Here is a 26,470-nt window from a genome sequence, read left to right as displayed (position 1 = left end):
GTCTCCTGTTTCTTGGCATGGAAATTGTTCTTTCCTTTTCTATTGGTGGAATAAGAATAGGGTGAGAGAAACTCTTCAGACACTTGACTTTTTCTCTTTCCCATAAAACAAAGGTGGCCACTTCCTTGGGTAGTCGAAGAAGCCGTAAGTGATTAAATTCTCATGTTTTGCTTCTGTGTCATTCCTCAGATGACTTCGTGGTGCAGAAGCCGGAGCTCAGCACGCCTTCCGTTTGCCATGCCCCTGGAGGAGAGTACTTTGTGGAAGGCGAGACTTGGAACATTGACTCCTGTACACAGTGCACCTGTCATAGTGGCCGCGTGCTATGTGAGACGGAGGTGTGCCCACCACTGCTGTGCCAGAACCCCTCCCGCACCCAGGACTCCTGCTGTCCACAGTGCACAGGTAACCAGCATGGCGGGACAGTGCACATGCGGAGGGAAGGACGCACCTTTGTCTAATGGTTCTGTAGACTTGCATGTTAGGGTGAGCTCTGTACTCAACCCCAGACTGTGCAGGAATGTCTGGCCGCCCACTTCCCCAGGCTATGCCCTCTGATCACCCACATAACCCAGTCAGTGAGCATGGGGTGACTTTGAAAGAGAAGGATTAGCTTTTTACCTCCTTTAGCCTTACAGCTAGACTAAGGATGGACAGAGCACAGGCAGTCCCTCTATACCACGTTATTCCCAATGAGTTCACTATGTAAAATGTCATCTCGCTAGCGACATTTGTCTCGGAAAATAATATAAATAAAATTTCCTGAAACTGTCCCCATCCTGTAACTAATAAGTTAAGACCAAGAATGTTGAGTGGCTGTGGCCTGCTCTGTATTCTTCCTGTGATTTCTCAGATCTTAGCAGGTAGATTTAGGCATGCAAGAAATATGTTACAGTGTAAAATCCTACCTTGATATTAGATGCCAGCTACACTACTGGATTTATAACTAAAAGAGTAATTCTATTAACATTAGAATAAATGACTTTTTAAAAACAGACACATTTTAATTCAATACCTAAAACCACGAAAGCAGCTGGTTTTATTTGGCATTTGTTCCCTTTCCCAGTTTTTTCTTTTTAACTGAAACCATAACCACTTACCTTCCAGGCATACATTGGATGCATTTTTGCACAGGAAAACATAAACCTTCATGTTGTATTACTTCCATTCTTACCCTGATTGCAGACTTAACTTCCAGGGGCTTGTTCTGTCTCTGCTTCTCTGTCCATCATACTCAGTCACTAAAGTTGACCCGAGGAGACATCTTGGTACAGATTTGTCGATGGAAATAGCAGTCATATTATTCTGGCAGACCTGATTAGTGTAAAATCTTGTCTGGCATTAGTAGTCCATACATGTTACATCTTTGGCATGTGTGTGACCTGTTCCAACCGTGTTGTTATCGTGATCACTACTTTATATGGAAGTCCTGCTGGTGTTTATAAAGGAAGATGTCTAAGCCCTCACATCCTCCTGATAGGAAACATTTAGTGTTAGTGAGCTCATAGCCATTTACTTACTTGTTTTGTAGGCATTTCTGGAATGCCTAGATTCAACCCTGGGAATAAACACACACACATACACACACACACACACACACACACACACACACAAAGTAACTTCGGTCCTATGGAGCAATAATCAAAGAGAGAGAGCAGGAGGAAAGAAGAGAGAGAGAGACAGAGAGGAAGGGAAGGAGGGAGAGAGAGACAGAGAGAGGGAAGGAGAGAGAGAGAGACAGAGACAGAGAGAGACAGAGAGAGAGAGGCCCCGTCCCGGGTGTGGTGTGGTTGTTCCACATTGAGAAAATAATGGTTCCCAGAACAGAGAGAGGGGAGTACTTGAGTGCAGGTGGCTCAGGACATGCTAGGGGAGAAAAAGTGCTAGGGACTTAGTGACTGGGGGACAGGCTGTGTGGTAGACACTTCTCTGGGACAGCAAGCCCGGATTCCTTGATGGGACACCTGACTGCACTCAGAGATTTCATGCAGGAAGAGGGTATAGAGAAGTCCCAGGCCAGGGCTAGGCCCCACTTCACAATAAGAGTCTGCATTATAGGCTAGTCAATAATCCCAGAACTCCAGGGGCAGAGACAAGCAGGCCAGCCTGGTCTATAAAGAGAAGTCTGGGATAGCCCAGGCTACACAGAGAAACCCTATCTCAGAAAAACACACACACACACACACACCAAGCAAACAAACACACACACACACACACACACAACAAGCAAACAAACACAACCACATTGCAGAGGCTCCTGGGGTTCCTGTCAAGCTAGTCATGGCTTTCTGCTTTTCTCTGTGTATTATACCTGATTTGTTCTCATAAGTTAAGCCAGGGTGACTAATATTATGCCTTTCCATATAGAGATAAGATAGCTCAGTGTTGGCTCTTATCTTAAACTTTGAAGTTTTCTTTTTTAATATATATAAATATTCTAGAGGTTACTTTTGCATATGTGAATGAGGACCTGCCTAGGCCAAGTTGTAAATGAGCTACTAACTCCTCAGTGGATCTTTTGGGACTTTCTATTCATATCTAGACTGCTACAATAACAGAACTTTTTAACTGTACTGCTTCAGTTTCTCAAGTGCTGAAATTATAAGTGTGAGCCACCATGTTTGCCTCTCTCCCATTAGCCTGAACTTAAACTATAGATGTCAGTGGTTTTTACATCACAGTAGATTTGAAAAATGCATCCATAAGTGCTGTATTACACATCTAGAAATGTTACCACATTCTAAAATGGCCTAAGAAGGATATGTACTTGTCTACAAGACCGGTGTCTGTATGGTGATTACATCTCTGGGATCCCTCCCCATTTTGCCTTGCCTGTGGTCTGCCTTAGGGCATGGCCCTCCACAGAAGTGGTTCCTGAAGAAAGAATAAGGTACCAGTATACTTGCCCAAAGTCCAAACAGGAAAGAGATAGCCATGATGGTGCATACCTGTGACCCCAGCACAATTCCCCATGTGGACATTGCTTGCAAGAACTAAGCTAATGCAGCCTGCAGGGTCCTTGGGGCTTCAGGGCCTAGAGCTTACTTCCAGACAAAACCAATGTTAGCAGTAGCCTCTCTCTTAAAGACGTTCTCTCTTGGCGTAGATGACCTCAGAAAGGTCTCTGAGAGCAGAATCCTATCCTCCTTTCTCTATTTTACAGAATGTGGATGGGATGTGAGGAGTGATCCATGAGACAGGCTCCCTGTAGTGAGCTAGGCCAGTGGAGCCAACATCTGTTCTTTGTGGCTTTGTTCCCAGGGCTGATGAGAGGAGAGGTAGTTTTGCTTAAGGAAAGCCTTTGGACTGATCCCATTGTGCTAGCTTTCCTCTGGTCCTCAGAGAGCAAGCACCCCAGGTGAAGCAGCTGCCTTGGTCTTCAAAGAGGATCAGATGTACTCGCTGGAGGGTGTGGTGTGTTCATGAAGCAGACGGAAGAAAGAGGCTACATTTGGAGCTTCTGCAGCATGTGACAGCTTCATGTCTGCTTTGTACTTCTGTCCCATGGCTGAGAATACCAGGGTTCATGATGCTGATTCAGAGGCACACAGGATAACTCTCCACTGTGTGTCCATTGAGGAAAGGTGGTTGGGTGAAGGTGCTGCTTGGCACACTGCCACTAGAGACTGTGACGTTTCTAAAGTTCGAACCTCACTAACTTACATGTCCCTTTTACGAAGCTCAGGCTTCTTCTCGGGCTTAATTTTCATTAATTTCTCCATACCCAACGAGATGCTTGTGTTTTCTAGTGATCCTCTTTTCCATTTCCGTTTCTCATCTGACGTGGAGACCTTCCATAGTATAACCACAGAGGGCTTACGTATGGTTTCCCTTCTGTTTGATCTGGGTTGCTAGCCCCTCCCTCCCTAATAGGAATGTCTAAACTTTGGAATGTCACAGATTGGTGGATAGAAGTTTGCAGGAAACACAGAGTTGAGTATTGGATGGTTAGGGTTGGGTTGGCTGCAAGTAAGAGAATCTAGCTATAAATTTTAAACAAGTAGTGGTTTATTTTCCATACTTTAGAGGACGCTTGTGGCAGATGTGGTTCACTGTTGACTCTGTGGCCCAGTGGCTCAGACAAGTTTGACTACAGAACCCTCATCTTCAAGGCAGGAAGAATGTGGAAGGAGGGCAATGATGGTGCCTCCACCCTCGAAAGAAAGTGGAAGCACTACTAGAAATCCCTTCATTAGCCCTGAGCTGAAACTAGATCTGGCACCCCACCCCCTCACACACCCCCACCTCCAGTTGCAAGGATGCCTGGGAAAGTATGGACAGGATTTCCTGGTTGATCCATTGTGATCCAAGTCCCATGAGCCTCCAAAGAAAATGCAGACTTTCCTTAAGGCAAGGAAGAAGGCTAGCGTAGACCCTGTGCAGGCTCCTGACAGAGTCTCAGTGACAGGTCTTTTCCTGTTGTTAATCTGTTTTAGAATCCAAGGCCTTGCTAGAAGCAGGCTTCCTGATCTTATGACTGCCTGTATAGTTTGTTGTTGTTCCGTTTGTTTTTTAATGAGGCACCCAAAGCCTTAGAGAGGAATGCTCTGTAAGCCTGGCTGACACTTAACTATGCTGTGTTAGCTGTTAGTTTGCAGCAGCGTCTTTGCTGACCTATGTGTTCGATTTTCCAGATGACCCTCCTCAGCCTTCCACATCACATAATGAGAGCGTGCCTAGCTACTGCAGGAATGATGAAGGGGACATCTTCCTGGCAGCTGAGTCCTGGAAGCCTGATGCCTGCACCAGCTGCGTGTGCATGGACAGCGCAATTAGCTGCTACTCTGAGTCCTGCCCTTCCATGGCCTGTGAAAGACCTGTGTTGAGGAAAGGCCAGTGTTGCCCCTACTGCCTAGGTAAGATCAAGGAAAAAAGAAAACGCCTCTCACCTCGCCCAGTGACCAATGAGTTAACATGGGCAGCCAATTGCATAGACCAGTTAGTATTTTTTTTAATTAGTTTTTCTGGTTGGTATGCCACACAGACCCAATGTGGGAACATCAATCAGGGGAATGATGGGGACAAGATGGGTGCATGAAGAATAAATAGATGCTGTCTTGGAACTTAATGACATTATAGCACCATTGTGTTCCAGTGGGACTCTCTGCAAGTTCTGGGTTTTCAATATCATAGTTCCCACTCCCTAATTATTTTCAGTAGTCACCCCAGCACATCATTGCCATATTAGAGGATGTTTATTATATAAAACCTGCCTCTCCCTTGAGACCAACTCAATATGAAGGATTCATTAAATCTCCCATTTGCTTGTCTTCCCTATCTTACGGGGCAATTAATTGATCCTGTTTAAGCTATGTGGCTGTCCATGTTGATGGCCTAAGCGCAGAGTGAGGCCCGAGTTACTAACATAACCCTCTCCTCCTCGTGGCCTGTGGTGCCACATCTCGTACGCAGAGGACATATGAATATTACCCTCTAATGTCCGTTCGGAACCAGTCCTGTGGCAATGAGCCAGGTGCTGCTCTGGGGACCAGAGGGAAGGCTGAGACAGCTGGCAGATCTAATCAAGGACAAGCCTGGCTCCCTCACTGTCTGTATTGCTTTTGCATCCTAAAGTCAAATGAAACACAAGACACGTCTAAGTCCCATGGTGAGCCCATAATCAGAGTAGCAAATGAAGACACATGTCAGTTGTTATTAATTACAGTCATTGTGCACTTATTGCCGGTGGGTTCTTCGTGCTTTCTAGACACAAGTCATTTCAAGTATTTGGAATATGTACCTGGGGAAGAAGAAAGAGGTTCAGGCCACAAAATGCTATTCACATACAACACACACACACACACACAGAATATAAAACAGTATGTCCTGAAATCTGGGTCCTCTCCATTGAGTAACCATCTATAAATGTATTATTTAAACTTGGATGCTCTTCGAATGAGGACTAGATAATTGTGATGTAATAAACAACTCCAGATCAGGAGCATCTACAGAAACCAGGGTAGGTGATGATTTCCTAGTGGGAAAAGATAGCGTAAGCATTGGTCGTGAATGGAACAAAAAAATACAAGACATGCTTCCAAATTAGCTACTTACTTTTCAAAGAGCTAACCAAAATTCATACAAGAAAGGGCACTCACTGCCTTGGTGACAATCCCGAGCCAGGATGTAACTAGGATGCTGCCAGGTCTTCCCAGGGGTTGCAGACAGTAGCTCCTGTTTACACATCAGAACGCTAATGATAAAGGGAAGAATTAATGAACCACCCAGGATTAAATGGCTAATCCTTGGGAAGTCAGAGCCCAGGAGGTCTAAGAGTTCCATGTTAGCTTCAAAGGGGGGAAAAAAAATCTCCTAACAAATTTCTCTTGTGTTGAAATTCTCAGATTGTTTTGTTCAAGTGAAAGTTCCTCTAGTGTTTTGTTGCTTTGTCAGTAGAGTGGTTTCTTGAGTTGTAAGTTAGCATTCGTGTGATAATGGTAAATTCACTTCTATTCCTCACACAAAAATTTCCCCAAAGTTGTAGAAAGAAACTTTCTGACCTTAATATTTTCAGTAAATATTTTCTGTCTTCTGTTTTTCTTTTTCTCTTCATACTCCCAATTCCCGAATCATTTAGACTATATATTCTTCTTTAATGTAGGCAGAAAAGACCTATTTGGCCAAAATTTGTGACTCGTACTTTAAATTAGATTATAAGCATTTTCATTAGTTCAGATACATGTGTAGTCTGTCCCCTCCTTGCCCCTCCCGCCCACCTCAGGTTTACACTTGTACTCTATAAGCTCAGACTCATCTTAAGGGAACATGAGAGATCTTCCGTCTGAAAACCACAACTCATGCTGTATTAATGAATGCATTGTTCCATACCTATGGTTGTATACTCAAATTCCTAGTTAAAGCTTCCTTTGTCTGTGTCACACTTGTTTTGACTCTTGTTAAATTCCTCCTATATTCATGTGGCTCTGCTATTTGGGCATTGAAAGTTGATTTCATGAGGTAATGAGGAGATTTCCTATCTGACTTGCCTGTTTTATTTTGGGGTATTTTGTCTTACCAACCATTTTGTCCCAACTTCCCATCGACCTGGCCCCTCTGCAGAGACACCAGGCCTGGGTAAAGCTAGCACTCCCAAAAGCACTTCAGAGATGTAGACCCTTAGTCATCTAGCAGAGGGAAGATAGCGGGACAGGCCATCGTTGGCATGTTGTAGGACACCTGATTGCTTTCCCAGAGAGTGCTGAGGGCCAGTGCTCCCATGGGGTCCTATTTGGGCCATTCTCAGTATCACCCCAGATTGTTAGTCCTCAAGAATCACATCATCTCACTGGGGACAGCACAGATCCCATGGGGCACTGGTCTGGCTGTGTCCTCATGTCTCCTAGGTAGCTGTTAGTTTAACAACTGAACAGCTCCTGTGAAACTGGCTTCTTCCCATCAAAACCAAGAAGTTCACTTGCTTTTTTCCTTTGGATTTTTTTATTTTATTCACAGCGTAAGAGTAAGGAAAAGTGGTAATTCTCCTAAAAGTAGGCTTCTAATTACAAGTGTTTGTGTTCCTTTCAGCTAAATCATCATCGCACTAATGTGCGGTGATAATGGTTCTCCTTTGATGTGTGAAGTCCTCCTATTACGTGTTCTAATTTAGTAGGATGTGTAATACAGACATAATTAATAGGATTGGTGATTAATTTTGAAAAGTGAGCAGCTTTGTCTAATTGCTTATAATACCCATCATTAGGGAATTCATCCTTCTACTCAAATGAAACTAAGTAGTAATTACCTAATCATTTTAATGGAGCATCTTAATTGATTTTTCTAATTTTTTGTATTCTGCCTTCCTACACAAATACACACAAGCCTTAGATTTTATTTTCAAGGCTTTCTGACTATAAAAAGATGGCCTTGAAAACGGTGTGATTATGACTCAGGTAGAGCACCGTGGTCTGGGGATTCTGGTGTGGGAAAGCAGGCATGACAGGTGGTCCCTTGGAGCTGCCAGAACCCACGTTATGACGCACTTCTCCATAAGAGCCACTGCAAAGCATCCTGGCTTTGCTCCCAGCTGTATGCTATGTGCCTGTATCCTTCCCTTGCAGAGGAAATAGGCTTCTTGGATCCATGACTCCCTGGGGAAAGCAAAGGAATAACCAGCGACTGGCACCCCACCTACACTCATCATATCTGTGAGGATGCGTACCCTGCCCACAGCTTTGGCATGGGGGACATGAGTATTCCCATGGATCCTTTCTATGCCAGTGATTCAGTTTTTCCAGGTCGGTTTTTCCATGGAAAGAGCACTCCTTCGATTATAAAGACTGTTCTTAGTCTAACAGATGGGGTTAGTTGCCTGTCAGCTTTGTAAAGCAGGAAAGTCAGACGGGCTGCCACTAGGCTGCTCTGGGAGAGCAGAAACAGTGTGCTGACTGAGTCAGAAGTGTTCATCAGAGTAGTACCTTGAAAATTATGGCTTGGTAAGGATATGTTTTTTGTAGCTGCAGGCCACTTTATGTGATATTTTATGTCACATACTGAGAATCTCAGCTAGAAATCAATTTAAGACAGGCTTTTTGTTTTTGTTTTTGTCTAGTATTAGTTATTTTTGGATAAGAGCTGTTTGTTTATTCAATACATCAAATATAAACAACATTAAGATATTTTGTTTATGTGGCTTTAAGTCATTTCAGAATATTTTTACTATAGATCTTTAAAGATCTGTGAAAATGATGATTCTTTCACTAGGTCTGTCTTTTTCTTATGGGTGCCTCTGTCTGATTAGCTCATAGCCGCACTTTGTGTTTGGTGTGTGTTAGTCTGTGCTGATATTTGAAGTGGCACTAATGCAAGATGCCAAGCTGGCTGGCCTGAGTCACGAGCTGTTGTCAGTTCACGGCAGTGCTCTAATTGAGTGGTAGTCTTCAATGAACGGGTAGAGAAATGGCCCCCTAATAATGGTGGGGTTTGTGTTCTATACCACACTGTCTGTTGTGAGACTTTTCTTGTGCTCCCACTTCTCTGTGTTTCAGACTGACTGATCAAAATGCTATCTCCTTAGATTTATATATATGCACATATATCCATCAGAATCAAATGTGATAACTGTTTACATCAACATCGTTAAAATTTGTGCGTTAATGTTACATGGTTTTAAGTCATAATGTTAGGACACTCGAATTTAATATTCTGATGTGTTCCCTTAAAATTAAAAGTTTGTGCACATTGTAAGGAACTTACCTTGGAGCCAGATTTATGCTCACAACTCAACTCTAAAACATACTGGCTCTGTGTCTTGGGGACATGATACAATCCACCTCACTTGCCTCCTGTTAGAGGAAGCATGTGCTTCTCTATGATAGTATATAACGGAAGTGAAGCCATGGGTGTGTGTGGAGATGGAAGCTCGGTGTGAGTGTACCCTGGCTCAGTGGTTCCCTGCTCCTACAACAGAGACTGTGCAGTCTGAACAGTGTTCATATAGTGGCTTTTATCTCCCTGTAGTGCTGTGGAGCTTCTTGCTCCACCAAGAGAGAGGACAGCACAGCACATCCCTGTGATGACCTCCTGGAGGATGGTCATCCTGTCAAGAGTGCAAAGAATCTAGTGCCATGTGAGGAGTTCGGGAACTACTTGTGTGGTATTCACTGTGACCCTGATTGTGGAAGGCACACTGTCCTAGGGAAGTGGCATGCATCCCTTCGACTCCTTTCACAGTTGCCAGTCACAGTGGCTCCAGACTGTCACTGTCGTCACTGTGAGAACTAGTATTAAAAGTGGTTAAGCGAAAAGAAAGGAACAAAAGATGATGGGAAGGCAGAAGAAGCAGAATGGGTCCTTCCATATTGTTTAGAGGGTGCGAGTAGGAAAACATTCCGGTTGTCATCTACTGTACTAACTTTGGAACTGGTCTAAAGTTACTGCACCAAAAATAACCAGTGTTTGATTTCAGTTTGCTTAGGTCCTGCCCTGTACCCTAGGAAGCACCTCCTTCTGAGTCTTCGTGCACAGTTTTTGTTTCTCCCTTTAGCATCCTTTCCAGGCACCCCGCAATGTTAACAGAAATTCCTGTGTTTGCAGTTGACTCTGGAAGGATCTCTGGGACATAGCATCTGTCTGAGCCCCTGTCCGTGGGTGGCTTCATATTAAAAACTCTTCTGCACAGAGGAAGGCTGAGGGCTGGAGGCTGAACTGGAGTCTCAGAGCATAGGAGCATCTGCCCTTTCCTGCTCACTTCTGTACTCAAGAGGCCAAACCTGATTTTCCGCCTGCCAGTGATAAGGGGTGGGTGGAGACTTCTTCCCAGGAGGAGCCACTTGGTAAAGACCCCGGACAATACTGGCAGAGAGTTTTTAACAGCATGAACCATCTCCTGTAAGTGCAGAGACTGAGGCATCCTGCTAGTTAGATTTTTCTAAGAAGATGCAATACTCTGGCATCCGAAAGAAAGTTGTTACCTTCTTTTTGGTTTTTGTTTTTTTTTATTTTTCATTTTTGGAGCCACTTAGATCTTGCATTGTTGCTGCCTGCCATTTAGAATACGTTTATTCATTTCCAAAATTACTTTGGTGTATAATCTTCATGCGTGCACATGTGCACGCGCGCACACACACACACACACACACACACACACACACACACCTTTCTGTGAGATAGTAGGCATAGCTATGATATAAGACTTCATTTAAAGTTAAAATGAACTACCTCTTTGAACTTGATCACTGAAGTACCCAACCAATGCACAGTAGATACAGTAGATACAGAGGTATATTCTCTAACTGAGAGATCATGTCCTCTTTGCATGCAGTAGGGATCAACCAAAAGTCCCTGCCAACCAGCTGATCAGATTTCTACTCATGGAACTTAGGAACATGTATAATTCTTCTGTTGGTTTGAAGCCACCATTTTATTACAGTATGCTGAATAAACCTGGAAGTCTCTTTTGATCTTTATAATAAGAGTTAGACTTCACATCCAGAGAAGTAGATGAACTAAAATAGAACTGGGTTTTGAAGAAAGGACTTTGATGGCCACTGGCTTATACATCAATAAAGATACTATATAGAGGTGACAGCCACACTACATGATAATGTCTGTCTCTTTTTTTATATGAAAATAATTAAGATTGACTGTTTTTCCTCATTGAAATTGTCCAGGCCTTGCATGCACGCAAATCCATTTGAGCTCCCTCTTCACACTCTTGGAGTCTGCACTGACCCTTTAGCCAGAATGCAGAGCATGTGCCTAGTGCCTAGTGACCTGTTGGTTATTTATTTAAATTCTCACTTCTTACAGTTTCTGTTTAAGTCTTTCCTTTACATTAAAAAAAAAAGAGTAATTACACTAGTTTCTCAAATGGGGTTGCTCACATTTTATGTGTTCTCTAAACATAACGCTCATGTCTAGCATTTGCCCAACTGAAGTTGATAAAGAAAAATGACATTACAGGCCAGGGATTTAGTGTCTTATCAGAAAGTGTGCCTTACTCCTTTCTGGGTTAGGAAGAGGGATTGTAATGCAATATAGGAAGTGTACACTGATATTGTAGTAAGTACTTTCCCTGTATCGATGCTTGATCATTAATATGGCTTGGCTGCTTTATCTACCCCTCTTCTAAGCCTCTTGCTACTCATGATGGCACAAGCTACCTTTTTACCCCTGCCTAAGTGACCTCATGAAGTATTGTTTATCTGAAATCAGCCTGGGGAGGTAGCACAGTAGATACAGTAGTACCGAAGTATATTCTGGCAGGTACACCTGAGTTTGCATCTCCAGTACCCATGTCAAAAGCCAGGTGTGGCAGTGTACATCTGAACCCTAGCAGTGAAGGAGGAGGGACACAGTCAGACCCTCGAGCTTGCTAGCCAGCCAGCCTGGCAGTTCTGGGTTCAGTAAGAGAAACTATAGCAAAATGTAAGTTGGGGACACACATGCAGAGCACACACATGTGTGCATATACAGACAAAGGCTAAGCTAACACACAGAAACTTCAGATTTCAAGCTTAGTACCCACACTGAAATAGAATACTATGAGCCGGTCCTTCGGCACATCCTCTAAATGTAAGCCCTCCCTCCGCCGTTGCTCTGGACGCATGTCCCAGAGGAAATATGCCCTATTCACGAATGAAGCCAAGAATTAAGGACAATACTGTGAGTGTGCCTGCTTCTCAATACCTATGGAAGGAAAAGTTGTCCCAGAGTAGGACTGTGCTGGATTGATAGGAATGAGGGATTTCTTAAAGCTACAACAGCATTTAGCTTCTCAGCCGCCAGGATCTCAGAGTAAATTACTTTTCTGGACTCTGTAATGTAGCAGGAGATTTAAAAGAACTGATGCAATTTCTAAAGCTGCCTGACTTCCTCTCAGGAAGTCACTCCCACACCATGACCACCACAACAGAATTAGAACCCAAAGTGTCCATCCAAGAAGGTTATCTCTAAGGCAGAAACCGAAACTGTAATGCAGGTGACAGTGGGTTTGGGGTTCTGTATCCTTCCGTGGAGGAAACAGGGAAGCCGTCAGGAGACACTGCCTCTGCAGAGGCTCATATATCCAGCACTAGTCGGAGTCAGCAGGCCTCTGGGTCCATGCGAGTGACTCCTGGGATTGGAGGTTGAATCTGGATACAGGGAAAGGCACAGTAGCTGCCAAGGCCATTAGCGAACTTTATTTTGTAATTAAAACAGCTCAAGTAATAAAAACCAGCTCCAGGATCCACAGCTTGTTAAGCTTTTATTCTTATCTTGAAAAGACATGAGACTGTCAAGATTAAACAGTTGAATTCAGCCTAGTAGGAGTAAATGTGGAAGGCCTGGACAGTTCTCACCTTTTTTATAGCCAGAATTCAGGACAGATAGATGGGAAACCACACTGAGCTCTGCTCAAGAAAGGGCACTGTATATTTTTAACATGGTCCTGGGCTGTACAAGATACTGTTGCTTGAATTTGCATACAGAGAAGAGAGAGACAGAGACACAGAGACAGAGAGACAGAGAGAATATTCTGTGACTTAAACAGCCCTGTCATGTAGCCATTTGGCAAACCTAACCCAGCTCCTAGCCCACCATATTCACCTTATTGACAGTGTCAGCAAAATTAGTTTGCCCTTACCTGAAAGAGGCCATTCCAGATTGAATCTGATGGGAAGACAAAGGGCCCATGATGAGGAAGCAAAATACCACAGTTTATCAAACGAAGGTGTAACCATGAAATAGTGACTGTTTCGTCTGAATATTTCAAAAACTGGCCCTTGATGCCATTGCCAGCGGGAAAGCCCAAAGCTGTCTGAAGCTAAAGCAGTATCTTCCAGATCTGGTTTTAGCCTCGCCACAAGGGCTGCTTCAGAGGGGATCACGTTCGTGGGATGTTTAGTCCCTAATGTATTGGTTTTAAAAGGAAATGTTGTTGTGTATCAGTGTTGTCCCTGATGTTTTCCTTGGAACATTCTGTCATCATTTTCCTCTGAGAGAGGGGGAGGAAGGGAAATGGCAAGGAAGGCTGTGTGAGGAAAGAGACGTGTTGGATAGAGACCTCCAGGACAGCCGTGAATCCTCACCACTGGGCTGAAACAGATCTCCACTTCCTGCAGCCGCCGAGTAATCATGACTTTGGTTTATGTGGCACTGATACCTTCCCAGAAAGTGATCCCCCACACCTCACAAGTCAGGCCACTATGCTTGGTAGACAGAAGGCATGTGTGGGTTGGAGAGCCAAGCCCACACTGGTTCCTGTCCCACCCAACTTCGTGTCCTCAGCATCTTAGATGAGTGACTTTACTTCCTCATGCCTCCATTTTCTGAAATGACAACCGTGTCCACTGAGCTGTGGAGATCAAAATGGAACTGTGTGAAATACTTACTTTGGTGTCTGGCACATAGCAGTCATCCAGTTAGTGGAAGTAACAAATAATCTGAGGTATTGGATAATCGAAGTACATGATGTCATTGCAGGCATAAGCAAAGCAATGCAGTGGCATTTGGTAAGAATCAAATAGCGTGTGCACCACAGCAGAAGCCACATTGACACTCAGTCCCTAGGTCTGCATTCCTCGTCAGGCTAGGTGCTTTGAGTGGCTTTTACGTAATCTCACTTAGGCTAGGAACTTCTTACAAAAAAGCTTCAGTGACTAGTAATTCATTATAAACACCTTCAAGTTGCATAGACTTGCCTCTGTTTTCCCATTCTGAAGGTTTCTTAAACCTGTGGTCCATCCAGCTACCAACATCTGCTCTATAGTGTCAGCCTCTACCAAAGTCACTAACTTCTCAAGAGAAACTGAGTAAAAAGCAAAAATAGTTCTATGAAGACTCATTAACCAAAATCTATCTTACTTTTTCCTGAGCCAGATGGCACCTGTCCTGGTAATTTGAGACTGTCTCGAAAGCGAGAGTCACATCTGTTTGCTTCACATGAAAATTCATTATTAGCACAGTGTGGCTTGGTTTTTATACCCTATTTGGAGAAGCAAGTTTAGTTGCTATGAGATGTTTGATACTTTGGTTCGAATGGACTTCTCAAGCCAGATCAGGAATGATGTCTCCGACACGGGGCTCACCAAGAGTCGACTTGGGCTCTCTGCACACCCGGCCATATCCTAATTCTGACCCATCTCAAACTCGACACCAGTCTAGCCTTTCTTTACTGGGCTCTGAGTGTATTGGGTGGCCTCAGAGTTTCTGAAGAAGGCCAGTGCACATTGGAGCCAACACAAGACATGTCTCACTTCCAGCTGGCAACTGCTGTGCCCTGAACATCTTCATGCAATTTTTTTTTCAAATCTGATCTCAAATCTGAATTAAGTCGTTTGCAGATGAACTGCAGCTGAAAGCGACATGCTTTGGGGTCCCCAGGGGTGAGTAGAGCTTCAGGGGAACCATGATAAGCTGGTGAAAGCATCAAGCGTCCATGTCTGGTGGTAGTCAGCCCACATGTGTGGCAATTCTACAGGGGCTGCACACTCCTTAGCGGGTCAGAAACTCTGACTCTATCTGGACTTCGAGCCCAGGTCTCTCCGTGGTTTGCTAGCATAATGGGTTTCACTGTGTTCGTGGTCATTTTGCTACTTTGAACTTTTAGTCCTGATGGGATTTAGGAAAGGTATTTGGGTGGCAAATGGGGGCTTTAATTTTACCTACTCTGTGGCCCAAAGTCCCTTCCTGAGCCCATCCCCTTCCACGTATTCGGAGTGCTTTTTCTTTCTCCTGTATCATGTTGTAATTGTCCTTCTGGACTCAACTGTGGTCTTGTACAGCGGCTGAATGAGCATCAACATAGGCACTGTGTGGTGCTGTCTTTCAACAGTGGGTCGTTGTCACTGCCTGTGCATTGTCTTCGTCTGTTGACTTTGTTCTTCTGAGTCGGTGAGCACCACTGGGGCATCACACTTGAGCACCACTCACCACTCGGGGCATCACTTGAGTATGAGCATCGTCCTCCCACTCTCTTATGCATGTGTGTCAGCCTAAGTGGACTCTATGAGAGAGGGGGAGTGTTGAGGTTTCTGTTTTATACATTTTAGACATGTTAACCAACAGTAATGAATTTCATCATTCAAAAGGAAAGTAGAAAGGGCAGACCTCCTCCCTAAGTCACTGTCAATTCTCCCTTCTAGGTGTGCTGGTTGCAGTTACAACCCATAATGCACTTCACAGCAGTCCTGTGTGGTACTAGCATGATTTTGTTGTGAGTGTTTTCCTATTGTTAGGCAGGAATACCCCTCTGATTTGGGTTTTTTTTTTCTCCTGTTTTAATTAATAGTGTCGTGAATGTCTTCATAAACAACATCCTTTAGGCCAGTGCTTCTCAACCTTCGCAATGCTTTAATTCTTTAATGCAGCTCCTCATGCTGCAGGGACCCCCAACCGTAAAATTATTTTCATTGTTATTTCATTACTGTAATTTTTCTACTCTTATGAATTGTAATATATATATCTGATGCGCAACCCCTAGTGGTGTCATGGCCCACAGGTTGAGAACAGCTGCTTTCGGTTTTTGGTTTTGTTTTTCACATTTTTGGGGGGCTAGATGATAGGTGGTACAGTTACTAGATCAAAGAGTAGAGTAAACATTTTAACAACATGTGAAGGCCATTTCACGTTGGTTTTCCCCATTTCTCTACATTGTCTTTTTTCCTAGAGCTGCCTGGCTCTAGACTGGCTAAAGTCTCACCTTTTACTTAGATGTCAGACCTTTCTAGCTTAGTGACAGTTTCAGGGACATGGTCACCCAGGGAAGCTAAGAGTTTGCAGATCCATCTCGTGGGTCCAGAAGGTCCACGGGAGTATCAGAGACTATTTGTATTTGTAATGTAAATATCTGATTCGCAACCCCAGTGGTGTCGTGACTTGACACCCTCGAAGAAAGTCCATTAACTGTTCACTACTTAAGGCAGGAAGGTGATTCCTCACGCTCCACCTTTCCATCTGTACCCCAATAGCTATTACACAGAAACCCCTCAAGCCTCACCCTTCCTTTCTGCCTACACCCCCTTGGACACTGTACCACCCCCTCTGCCTTAGCCCATGAGGGCTTCCATGTAGGTGGATCTCAGTTTCCTTCTGGAGTAAACTAAGAAGGTCCCTCCCCATCTCCCTAGGAAGGATCTAAAGGTCTCACCTGACACTCAGAATCCTTTGTTCTCCATTCCAGAGGTTATCTCCAATGAGCATGAGCACACACACCAGACACCCTGATACACCTCCCTTTGCTTCTGAGGTGTCTTCCCTTAGCTTCTCTACATCCTCTTCGCTGCCTAAGAGACAGACCGAGCGTGCAGGCCTGGGAGAAGTCTCACTCACCCAGCAGACCTGTCTTCTGCCCTCCATGCTGTCCACTTGTGTTCACTTCACACAGTGGTAGGTGTGCTGGGCATCGGTGAGGGACCTCCCCCCCACCTGCCCCAGGCTGCCTCCACCACACTCTACGCAGGCTACTTGGTCGGGATCCTGCCTGCATCAGCACCGGTGATGAGTGTTCATTAAATGTGTGGATGCCCTCATGATGCTGGACGCATAATTACCATCCTTAACACCGCCACCTCGTTTTGGAAGCTATTATTACTTTGTGAGCATTAAGGGCATTGATTTATTAAATATCTTAAGGCGTAGTGAGTTTCTCTGCTGAGACCCTGAGACAATAAAGCTCAGTGCCTGATCTGGAGTTGCACCGCTCTGCGCAGTCTCCAGCCCTTCTGTTGTTGGTGCCTCGTGCTCTTCCTCCATGAGAGCACTGGCAGAGGTGCCACCAACGTAAGATGCAGGAAGGGTGACAGCCAAGTTGGGGCGAGGAATTGAGCCTTCTCCTTCCCTTTTCTCATGCAGTTCTCTCCATACTGTTGCTCCGGCATTGGAGCTAGTTCACAGTTTATGTACAACACAGGCAGTAGAGCTGCTCTGTAAAGGATCGCTTCCTTTCCTTAAAGGGTCACTACATAGTAGACTCTAGCTACATTCCTTCATGATGATGATGTCAGAATACTTCCTGAATTAAGGACACCATGTAACTCTGCCCAGCCCATTTCCCACATATGTTTTAGATATCTGAATTAAAGTCACCCGCTTTAAGGATTCCATGTTAGCAAACACTTCTGTCCTGTTGGGTTTGAAAGCCTTCAGAATAGTTGTTAGCTTAATAAATGATTCACCAAAACACATAGTGTGGAACATGGACTGATAAAGCTAAATAACATTTTAGAAGATGCTGGAAGGTGGATCTCTCCTTACTACCCAAATGTCCCTGGTGAGCTTTAGGCAGCAGTAATGAAACAGTAGAGAAAAAACAAAAATGAGGATCAAGGTTACACCTTTTAAATGTGAGACATAGGTTTTATTCCTCTGCTTCGATGCTCTGTGTCCTGTGCTTTCTGCCTGTCCAGTGAATGTAGCAACCTCAAGGGCCCTCCAGGAAGAACACCAAGCCCTGAGCATCCCATGGTCCTAAGGAGTTTGGCCTTTTCCAGTGCTCAGTGGTACTATCTTTAGACTCCAAGCACACATTTGTCCCACATTTGATGGTGTCATCCAGCCAGTCACTGGCCTGGTTGCAGGGCTTCTCCGTGAACCAGCCTGTCTGATCATTAGACCTGCTCAGAGCCCCGGTCTTAAGCCACAGGCCTATGACAGAGTGGCTGTTAAATGGGATCTCTAGGAATCAGTTAAGAAGAGGAGGAAACTTGCAAGGGAAAGGTTGACATATGAGGACGGCAAGAGATGAAATAAACTTCTAAGTAAAATAAGATATATGTCCATGTATTTCGTTCTCAAGAACCCTAATCTGCTGGTGTTGAGAGGGGAATGGGTTAGATGAAGTAAAATTGAGTTGGAGATAGAAAAAGCCTTGTTGGTGAGAAATCATGCAGCATCCCTGAAAGGGACAATTCTCTAGGCCGCCATGGCTCATGACACGTGGCCATTCTCATCCCTTGCCATTCTCCAGCATGGTGTATAAAACTCACTAATGGTGGTTGGAAATGGGGATTGGTAAAATGTGGCTCTGGGAGTGTGCCCAGCTAGACCCTGTACCCCTTTATTCATCACATTGCAGTTAACAGCCAAATGATCCTTGCCCAGTGAGTGGCACTCCCATGTGGCTGTTACAGCTGCTCTTCTTATGTGGTCCTTGTGTTTGCCTTTGTGAGCCTTGGTCAGTGGCTGGCCACAAGAAGGTTCTGAAGGTCCAAGGAGAATGACAAACAGCACTGTTGGGACTGGAGGGAAATGGTTCACCTGATTCTGGAGATCAGCAACTATCTTGCAGTTGTGTCAAGCTGTACCCCTTAGTATCCCAGTAGAAGATGCCCTGATGGTCACTCAGTTACCCTCACCATGTCCTCTTTTTCACTAGAAGACACAATTCCAAAGAAAGTGGTGTGTCACTTCAGCGGGAAGACCTATGCTGATGAGGAGCGGTGGGATATTGACAGCTGCACACACTGCTACTGCCTGCAAGGCCAGACCCTCTGCTCGACTGTCAGCTGCCCGCCATTACCCTGTGCGGAGCCCATCAAGGTGGAAGGGAGTTGCTGCCCGATGTGCCCAGGTATCTAAACCATTCTCCTTCTGTAATCAGGCAATATGGTTCCGATAATGGGTCAGTGCAGTTGAAATGCTCCTGCACAAAGTCCTCAGGGTAATTCGCAGAGCTGTGACTAGGTAGGTAAAGGCTGTACCTCTCCTAGTTTGCATACTCTACCCATAAAGTGAGGTACAGCCACACAAGGACAGCCCACCCATTAAAGCCCACCATTCTGCTCTGTCAGAGTAGTGCAGAATGGTTTTAGTGCAGTGTTGTTGGACCAGCCTAGGGAAAAAGACCTCAGATCAAACACAGAAGGGAATACGGCGTGAATGAATAGCAGAACAAAAATGGAAGATTTCCAATTAAAGAGGATAGAACTGGATCATTGTTTTTTAGCTCAGCAGTTTGAGCCCCTACCCCACCATGGTCTGTAGTCTTTTCCCAATCCCTCAGCTGAACCCTTCTCCCACATAATGTAACCACAGAGCACACCTTCTATCACGTTTCCTCCCGTCCTTCTCCCTCACTCTCTCACTCCTTCACTCCCTCACATCAGCTGCCTTATTCAGCCTCTTACTTTCAAACCCCAGTCCCCACAGCTGCCCCAGTGTGACCCCCCCTCCCCCATCCTCTAGTTTCCTATCCCTGTGCCTCCTGCCAAAACAGCTCCTTTATCCCCTACCCTAATACCAGAACTGCAGGGCCTTAGCCTTCACCGGACAGCCGCTGGGCAGGGTTCCCAATCGGATCCCGTGCACACCAGAGACTCCCCAGGCAGCCTGGACCACACGTAGGCTTTCACTCCAGGCAAGGCCCACAGTGAACGAGGAGCCTTTTCATCCTCACCTCGAGGCTCCTGTTTCCCTTGCAGCACTGTGTTAATGAATCTTGCTGTGTATAGGGCAGTAATCTGGGATCTGTGTCCATTTAGAAATACAGCTGGACTGTGATTCTTGAAAATGGGGCAGCTAGACAGTGCTTAATTGAACTTGGTTGGTCTTTTGTTGGGTCTTATGCACGTAACCCTGTCTGCGCACTTCGAAAATGTACAACAACCTTTGAAAGCTAGCCACCGTAAACGTTCAGGTCCTTCCCAGCTCTCGTATGCTTGGGGAATAGTGACACTTGGTGATGCTGCTTGGACCTTCTGCCCTGAAACATTCTGCGCTTGACTTCAGGGTCACTGACTCTCTTGTCTTCTTCCCTTCTTCCCAATGTTTCTCCTCTGTTTGCTTTCCCAGTCCCTCCTCAGCCGACCGCCCACCAGAAATTGGAGCAAAACCAAGTTAATTTTAACCATCATAGCAAGAACAATGTCAGTATTTCAGACAAGGAGTGGAGGACATTGTAAGCAATGACCTTACACCTCTTGGTACAGGCCATGGGGGCTAAGCTCCTAGGCTCAGTTTCACAGTGAAGCCGCCATGGCCCTGGAATGCTTCACACAAGCAGGGCATGGCCCTGGAATGCTTCACACAAGCAGGGCTTGAGCAAGACTTTAAAGGTCAAATGGTCTCTCTTAGTTGGAATGAAGAAATCTTCTATCCAAAGACCCCAAAATAGGAGAGGTCAAGCCAGTTGACCGTAAGGCAGATGAGTTCTAGAAGCAGGTGGGAAAGATAAATGGTGGCTAAGATGTTTAGGGCCTTGGATGTCTAATGAGTTTACATTTGACCTTTGAAGGGGTGGGGAGGTTCAGCTCTGGGCAGATATATCACATAAATAACCAAGGTCATGTCTTGGGGAGATTTATGGGGTAGTTTAGTTCATGAAGAACCAAATCTGGAGACAGATGCCAGTGTCGCTGTGACGCACACAAAACTCGGAAGCCAACATTTGCCTTAAGAAAAGGCTGGTAGAGTGGGAAAGCCTCTGTTCCTTCCAGCACTGGTAAATGCTCCCTCCACCACCAGAGCTAACCACTGGCTACCAGTGTGAGCCGTGGGGATGGGGAGAGGGAGTCGTTCACCTCCCGGCTCGAACGGCATTGAATTGAAGGCTCTGTTTGGATCAAATATATTAACACCAACAATAAGCTGCTCTCCCTCCCATCATCTCTCAGCTACAATGCTTTCTTCTTTTAGAAATGTATGTGCCAGAGCCAACCAATGTACCCATTGAGAAGAAAAATCATCGTGGAGAGATTGACCTGGAGGCTCCCATGTGGCCCACCCCAAGTGAAAATGACATCATCCATCTCCCTAGAGGTAAACACCGACGTCACTTGAAAGCTGTCCTGTCTTGGGATCTGCTTTGCTTAGTCCTGATTTAAAAACAAACAAACAAGCAAACAAACAAAAAAACCTGTATTTTCAAATGCCTCATGAAAGTTCAATAACTACTCCGGGGAAGACCATGGCCGGAATGTACTAAACCCCTCAGCGTCACCTGTAGAACGTTGGATAAATGTCCTGCAGACGCAGATGCTTAGCATTGAGGGGAATGAATATATTCCTAGTCAGAAGAGCCTGATGTGACATGCACGTGTAGGAACGTGGCAGAGGAATAAACCTCCTCCCTGTCCCATCCCTCTTCTGGGTTGTCACCTCATGAGAGTTTTAAGTTTATTACAAAGCCGATTTGTACAGATTTATTTCATTCCTTTCTTCCTTTCAATTGTATACACTAAACAGGTGAGTTTGTTTCTTGTTAGCTATGAGCAAAGCCTGGCGAACTTCTGTCACCACTTCTCTTAAAGGAGAAGAGGCTAAATTCGTGCTAAGCCCTGGCTCAATACTGCCTCCTGTTGATTCCAAATGTGCTTTCAAAAGTCATTGTGCAGTTTTTATATTTCTTTTGGAAGGAGTGATGTGTGTTGTGGGAGAGATTAATGATCTTGTTACTTTAGACACTATAAACATTATCTTTGGATCAAGCTAGGTGACCACAGAGCCAAACTCCTATACCCAGGGTTCTGGCTCTGACGGACATCCAGTTAGCGTTGTATGTTCATTCACTGAGTCAGAGTATGAGCCCGTGGTGGAGACTCTGAGCTCCAGGCACCAGAGCAGCCTCACCAGCTGTAGTCTGCTGAGGACCTGTGCATGACATAGCAGCTGTTAAAAGTCCACCCGCAGAAAATAAACGCTTCTTCTTGGTAATTCGTGATGTTAAGTTTGTAAAGAGCTGTGCGTTCTTCACCAGTTTTTTCCTTAATTGACTGCCCAGTCTTCACAGACACCGCATGGGCTTGACCCCAGTCCTGGTATCACTTGGAATATGGGAAAACAGTCTTCCTTTTAGTTGTTTAGTATTTAAAACCTAAGCCATCAGTGAAATACTTCTGTTGTAGGTATTTTCCTTCATGATGATCTTCCTCTTTCCTCTTCCTATTGAATGTGACTGACTGGACCGACTGACTTGACGAGATGCTTTCCTTCCCGACCTTTGCCTCCTCTCTGTGTACACGCAGCTCAGGCTCCATAGCCCTCATACCACAGAGCTGCGCTTTGTAAGCCGAGTTTCCAGGACCATCAGTATGTCCTCTGCCGTTCTCTCACTGACCCTGGTACCTGACTGGCATGGTTCATTTGGAAGAAAACAAGATTAAAGCTTCAGAAAGTAATACAACTCACTGGTGGTTTTGCTTTGGTTTTTGCAGTACTGGAGGTCAAACCAAGGTCTTTGGGCAGAGTAGACAATCACTAGGACTGAGTTCTTACACCTCCAGTTTTGCAAGCTTCATTTTTAGAGTATTTTTGTAACGTTATATATTTTGTGTCCGGGTATGGTATGTGCATGTGGAGGTCAAAGGAGAACTTTGAGATCAGTTCTCTCCTGGCACATTTATGTGGATTCTGGGGACCCGGCTCTGATTATCAGGCTTGTCCACACTCTGCTAGCTGAGCCATCTCACCAGCCACAGAACATTTTAAAATAATAGAAAGATACTCTTTCTTAAGAATTATTGTTCTTCTACTATGATTCATTAAGGCAAGATAAGGTTTTTTTTTCAACAAATGTATTAAAAGTAAGGATTTTTGCTTAAACTTAGCAAACTAGCCTATCAGTTGTCTCATATCTGATCTAATTAAACATAGCTTCTACTTTATATACTAGTATATACTTTGTTCTGGTCTCTGTTTGTAAGTAGAGAGCAAGGCTGCTGCCGTACATAAATCTTAACACACGCGCACACGCTAATAATATATATCCATTATAATGTATAATATATATTCATTGTGTGCAAGATATTTTAATGTTAGTAACAAACATATTTAAGTTGTCTAATTTTAATCACTTTAAAATCTATCCAGTGTTTTATAATTTCCTAATTAGTTGTAGGAAATATCTTCTTGCCCAATCAGTAACATTCTTACCCTCCGTTTTTTTTGTTTTTTGTTTTTTTTTAATTTTTGTTGCAAGTTTTCTCTTAATCCTATTTACCCTCTAAGTACTTTACTCTCTAAGAGCTCTCTTTGGCTCAGCATTAGACTCTAATCATGTTTTTAACCCAGAGTACCGGGAAGTAGTAAAACCAAGCTGCTGATCTGCATTTGTGGTGTAATTAAAATAATCCTCTAAAATTCTAGTTGCAGTACTAAGTGCTTATTTCTTCTCTCCTAGATATGGGTCACCTCCAGGTAGATTACAGAGATAATAACAGGCTGCATCCAAGTGAAGACTCATCACTGGACTCCATTGTCTCCGTTGTGGTTCCCATAATAATATGCCTGTCCATCATAATAGCTTTCCTGCTCATCAACCAGAAGAAGCAATGGGTACCACTGTTGTGCTGGTACCGGACACCAACCAAGGTGAATGACAAATGATGACTACGGTTTTATATTAGGCAATGTCGTTTTTTATTCTGCAAGTCTTAACATCAGGTATTTATCAAGCTATAGCAAGCAAGCTTATAATACTTGCCCAGGGCTAGATTGAACACTAGCTAAAACCTGTCACCCAGTAGTTAATGAGTCCTAACTTCTCACAGACCCAGCTTCTTGGATATACTTTTAATGTGGTTAAAGGAGGTTAGAGCTGGTACCTGCTGGGGGGAGTCCTAATTACCATCTATATTTGAAGCCACAGCTTGACTGTCTTGTGTTTCTCTCACTTTGAGACTTTGAATGGGAAGAGAAAGAAACCATGAAAAGGGAGATGACAAGAGAGAGAAGATACTGAGGGTGCAAAGATGGTAGACTTAGCACAAGCGTGCAGAGACCAGGGCGAATAGGACAGCACGAAGACCCTGAAATAACACAAAGCAAGGTCCAGAGGCAGCTTCTCACCAAGGGACAAAAATGTTTCTCTTTTAATCAAAGGACCTCTTAACCAAGCCTGGTTTTAAAGGAAGAAAAATGTATACTCAGAAAGTAAGCAGTTTCCAACTCTAGTTCTACCTTTTGTGTTGAGGTTCCTAAATTATACAACCTGAATATTTCTTCCAACTTCCCCCAATCCCAACATAGTGAGCTCCCCCTTGCAAATAATTTTTTTGTCTTATTTATTTGTGGTGTGTGTGTGTCTGTGTGTGGCTGTCTGTGTGTGTATGTGAGCGCGCGTGTGTGTGTGTGTGTGTGTGTGTGTGTGTGTGTGTGACAGATATGCATGGGCACAGCCTTTATGCTAAACACATGGCCAGATCACAACATGGTGCCAAGCAAGGAAAGGCACAGTTGCTACTCGAAGGCTAAGGACAAACACTGTTATAAAAGGCATGAGCTGGCAGGGTACAGACAGAAGCCCCTGGGTGACCATTGTCGTGCAGCATGAGTGTGTAGAAATCACTATTTTGCTTTGAAATCTGCCTGCCTGGTGACGTCTACCAATTTGCAACCCTCTTAAAAAAAAAATCCTGCAGCCAAGGATTTGGAATGGTTACTGTGTCATTTCACCAATGAACATATAGGTACAGCTGCAGTAAGACATCACCCGCCATGGACACTGGCCATCATCAAGTGATGAAACTGTTGTGTCAGCTGACTTGGCTCTGTGTTTCTGTTCACTTGGCATACAGAAGTAAGCTAATTCTTTGTGGGCTTTTTTCCTCCGTCTCTCACTGAACAGCCTTCTTCCTTGAATAATCAGCTGGTATCTGTGGACTGCAAGAAAGGCACTCGGGTCCAGGTGGACGGTTCCCAGAGAATGCTAAGAATTGCCGAACCAGATGCTCGATTCAGTGGCTTCTACAGCATGCAGAAACAGAACCATCTACAGGCAGACAACTTCTACCAAACAGTGTGAACACACACAGCAGCACGGATGAGGTTTCAAAAGACGGAGAACGACGAAAATCTGCTCTTTAAACTAGGATTTGTGCACTTGCTTAGTGTATTGTATCAGATTGTGACTTGGTGTCCAGCACTAAGGGCTGGACTGGGATGGGCTCTGTCTACAGCACTGTGCAGAACAAGCATTCCCACTTGGCCTCGAGATAACTGACCACATGTTTTCATAGAACCAAAGTTTTCAAACTTGCTAAAGTATATTTGCTTGTAAGATAGCTGTAGAGACGTTTGGGGGTGGGGAGAGAGAGTTTGGTGGGGGAAATGGGTTGGGAGGGTATGTTGGTAAGAAAAAAAAATGGTCAGCTTGGCTCGGGGAGAAAGCCAGTAAAAATAAAAGCAATCCCTGGCCCAGAGGAATCTTTTTTTTCCTGTTACTCTCAAGACTCTTGGTTGCTGCAGAGGTCGGGCCTGAATGAGCAGGACCACAAGAGGCCTTGCACCCGAGCTGCCATGCCACCAGACAAGTGCATCAGAACTCTTGATAGCCATCCCAGGTCTAAAGCCACAAGTTTCTCTTCTATACAGTCACAGCTGCAGTAGGCGGCAGTGAGGAAGCCAGGGACATGGATAGCAACATTTCTCCAAAGCGGGTTCGTAAGGATGTGTACGCTTACTCTTTTTGCTGCTTCTGTTTTCTTCCGTGCCAACCAGCCAGTTCCTAGGAGAGACAGCAGATGAGTAGGAACGAGGTCACTTCTTGACCTGAGCACTGGAGCTTTGCTTGCTACGTGACAGGAAGGGCAACGGCAAAGGACACCAGGCATTTCCAGGGGCTACACTTCATTGTTCGCTGTTGTTTTCTTCTGTTATATCATTGGTTGTTCATAGTTTTGTTAAAGCTCTAGCTTAAGAGGAAACTTTTGAAAAACAAAAAAAAGGACTGTTTGGGATTTTTTTTTCCTTATTATATACTGATTCTACAAAATAGAAACTACTTCATTTTAATTGTATATTATTCAAGCACCTTTGTTGAAGCTCAAAAAAAAAAAGATGCCTCTTTAAACTTTAGCAATTATAGGAATATTTATGTAACTATCTTATGCTTCAAAAACAAGAGTATTTGTGTGCATGTGTATATAATATATATACATATATATTTATACACATACAATTTATGTTTTCCTGTTGAATGTATTTTTATGAGATTTTAACCAGAACAAAGGCAGATAAACAGGCATTCCATAGCAATGCTTCTGATCACTTACGGTTTTTTGAATAACATGATCTCATTTACCTGCAGTTTAATTGCAAAGAAAAGGGTGTGTGTGTG

At 44.3% G+C, this 26,470-nt stretch overlaps 1 protein-coding gene across 2 annotated transcripts in view; it reads left to right on the top strand.

Annotated features, from left to right (window-relative positions):
* Positions 1-26,470, top strand: part of Crim1 (cysteine rich transmembrane BMP regulator 1) — a 181,255-nt gene that overhangs the window by 153,775 nt on the left and 1,010 nt on the right. For both annotated transcript variants that reach the window (XM_031356322.1, XM_031356321.1), the window contains 6 exons: positions 190-405; positions 4,635-4,856; positions 18,794-18,988; positions 21,052-21,174; positions 23,534-23,724; positions 24,980-26,470. The exon at positions 24,980-26,470 is cut by the window's right edge and continues 1,010 nt beyond it. In XM_031356322.1, coding sequence (XP_031212182.1) covers positions 190-405; positions 4,635-4,856; positions 18,794-18,988; positions 21,052-21,174; positions 23,534-23,724; positions 24,980-25,156 — 1,124 coding nt within the window. In that variant the 3' untranslated portion in view covers positions 25,157-26,470. The remainder of the gene's footprint in view (positions 1-189; positions 406-4,634; positions 4,857-18,793; positions 18,989-21,051; positions 21,175-23,533; positions 23,725-24,979) is intronic.

This window comes from Mastomys coucha, unplaced genomic scaffold, assembly GCF_008632895.1.
Source record: "Mastomys coucha isolate ucsf_1 unplaced genomic scaffold, UCSF_Mcou_1 pScaffold6, whole genome shotgun sequence".
Classification (NCBI taxonomy): Eukaryota; Metazoa; Chordata; class Mammalia; order Rodentia; family Muridae; genus Mastomys; species Mastomys coucha.
Note: the sequence above shows the minus strand (reverse complement) of the source record. Positions and strands in the feature narration are given on the sequence as shown.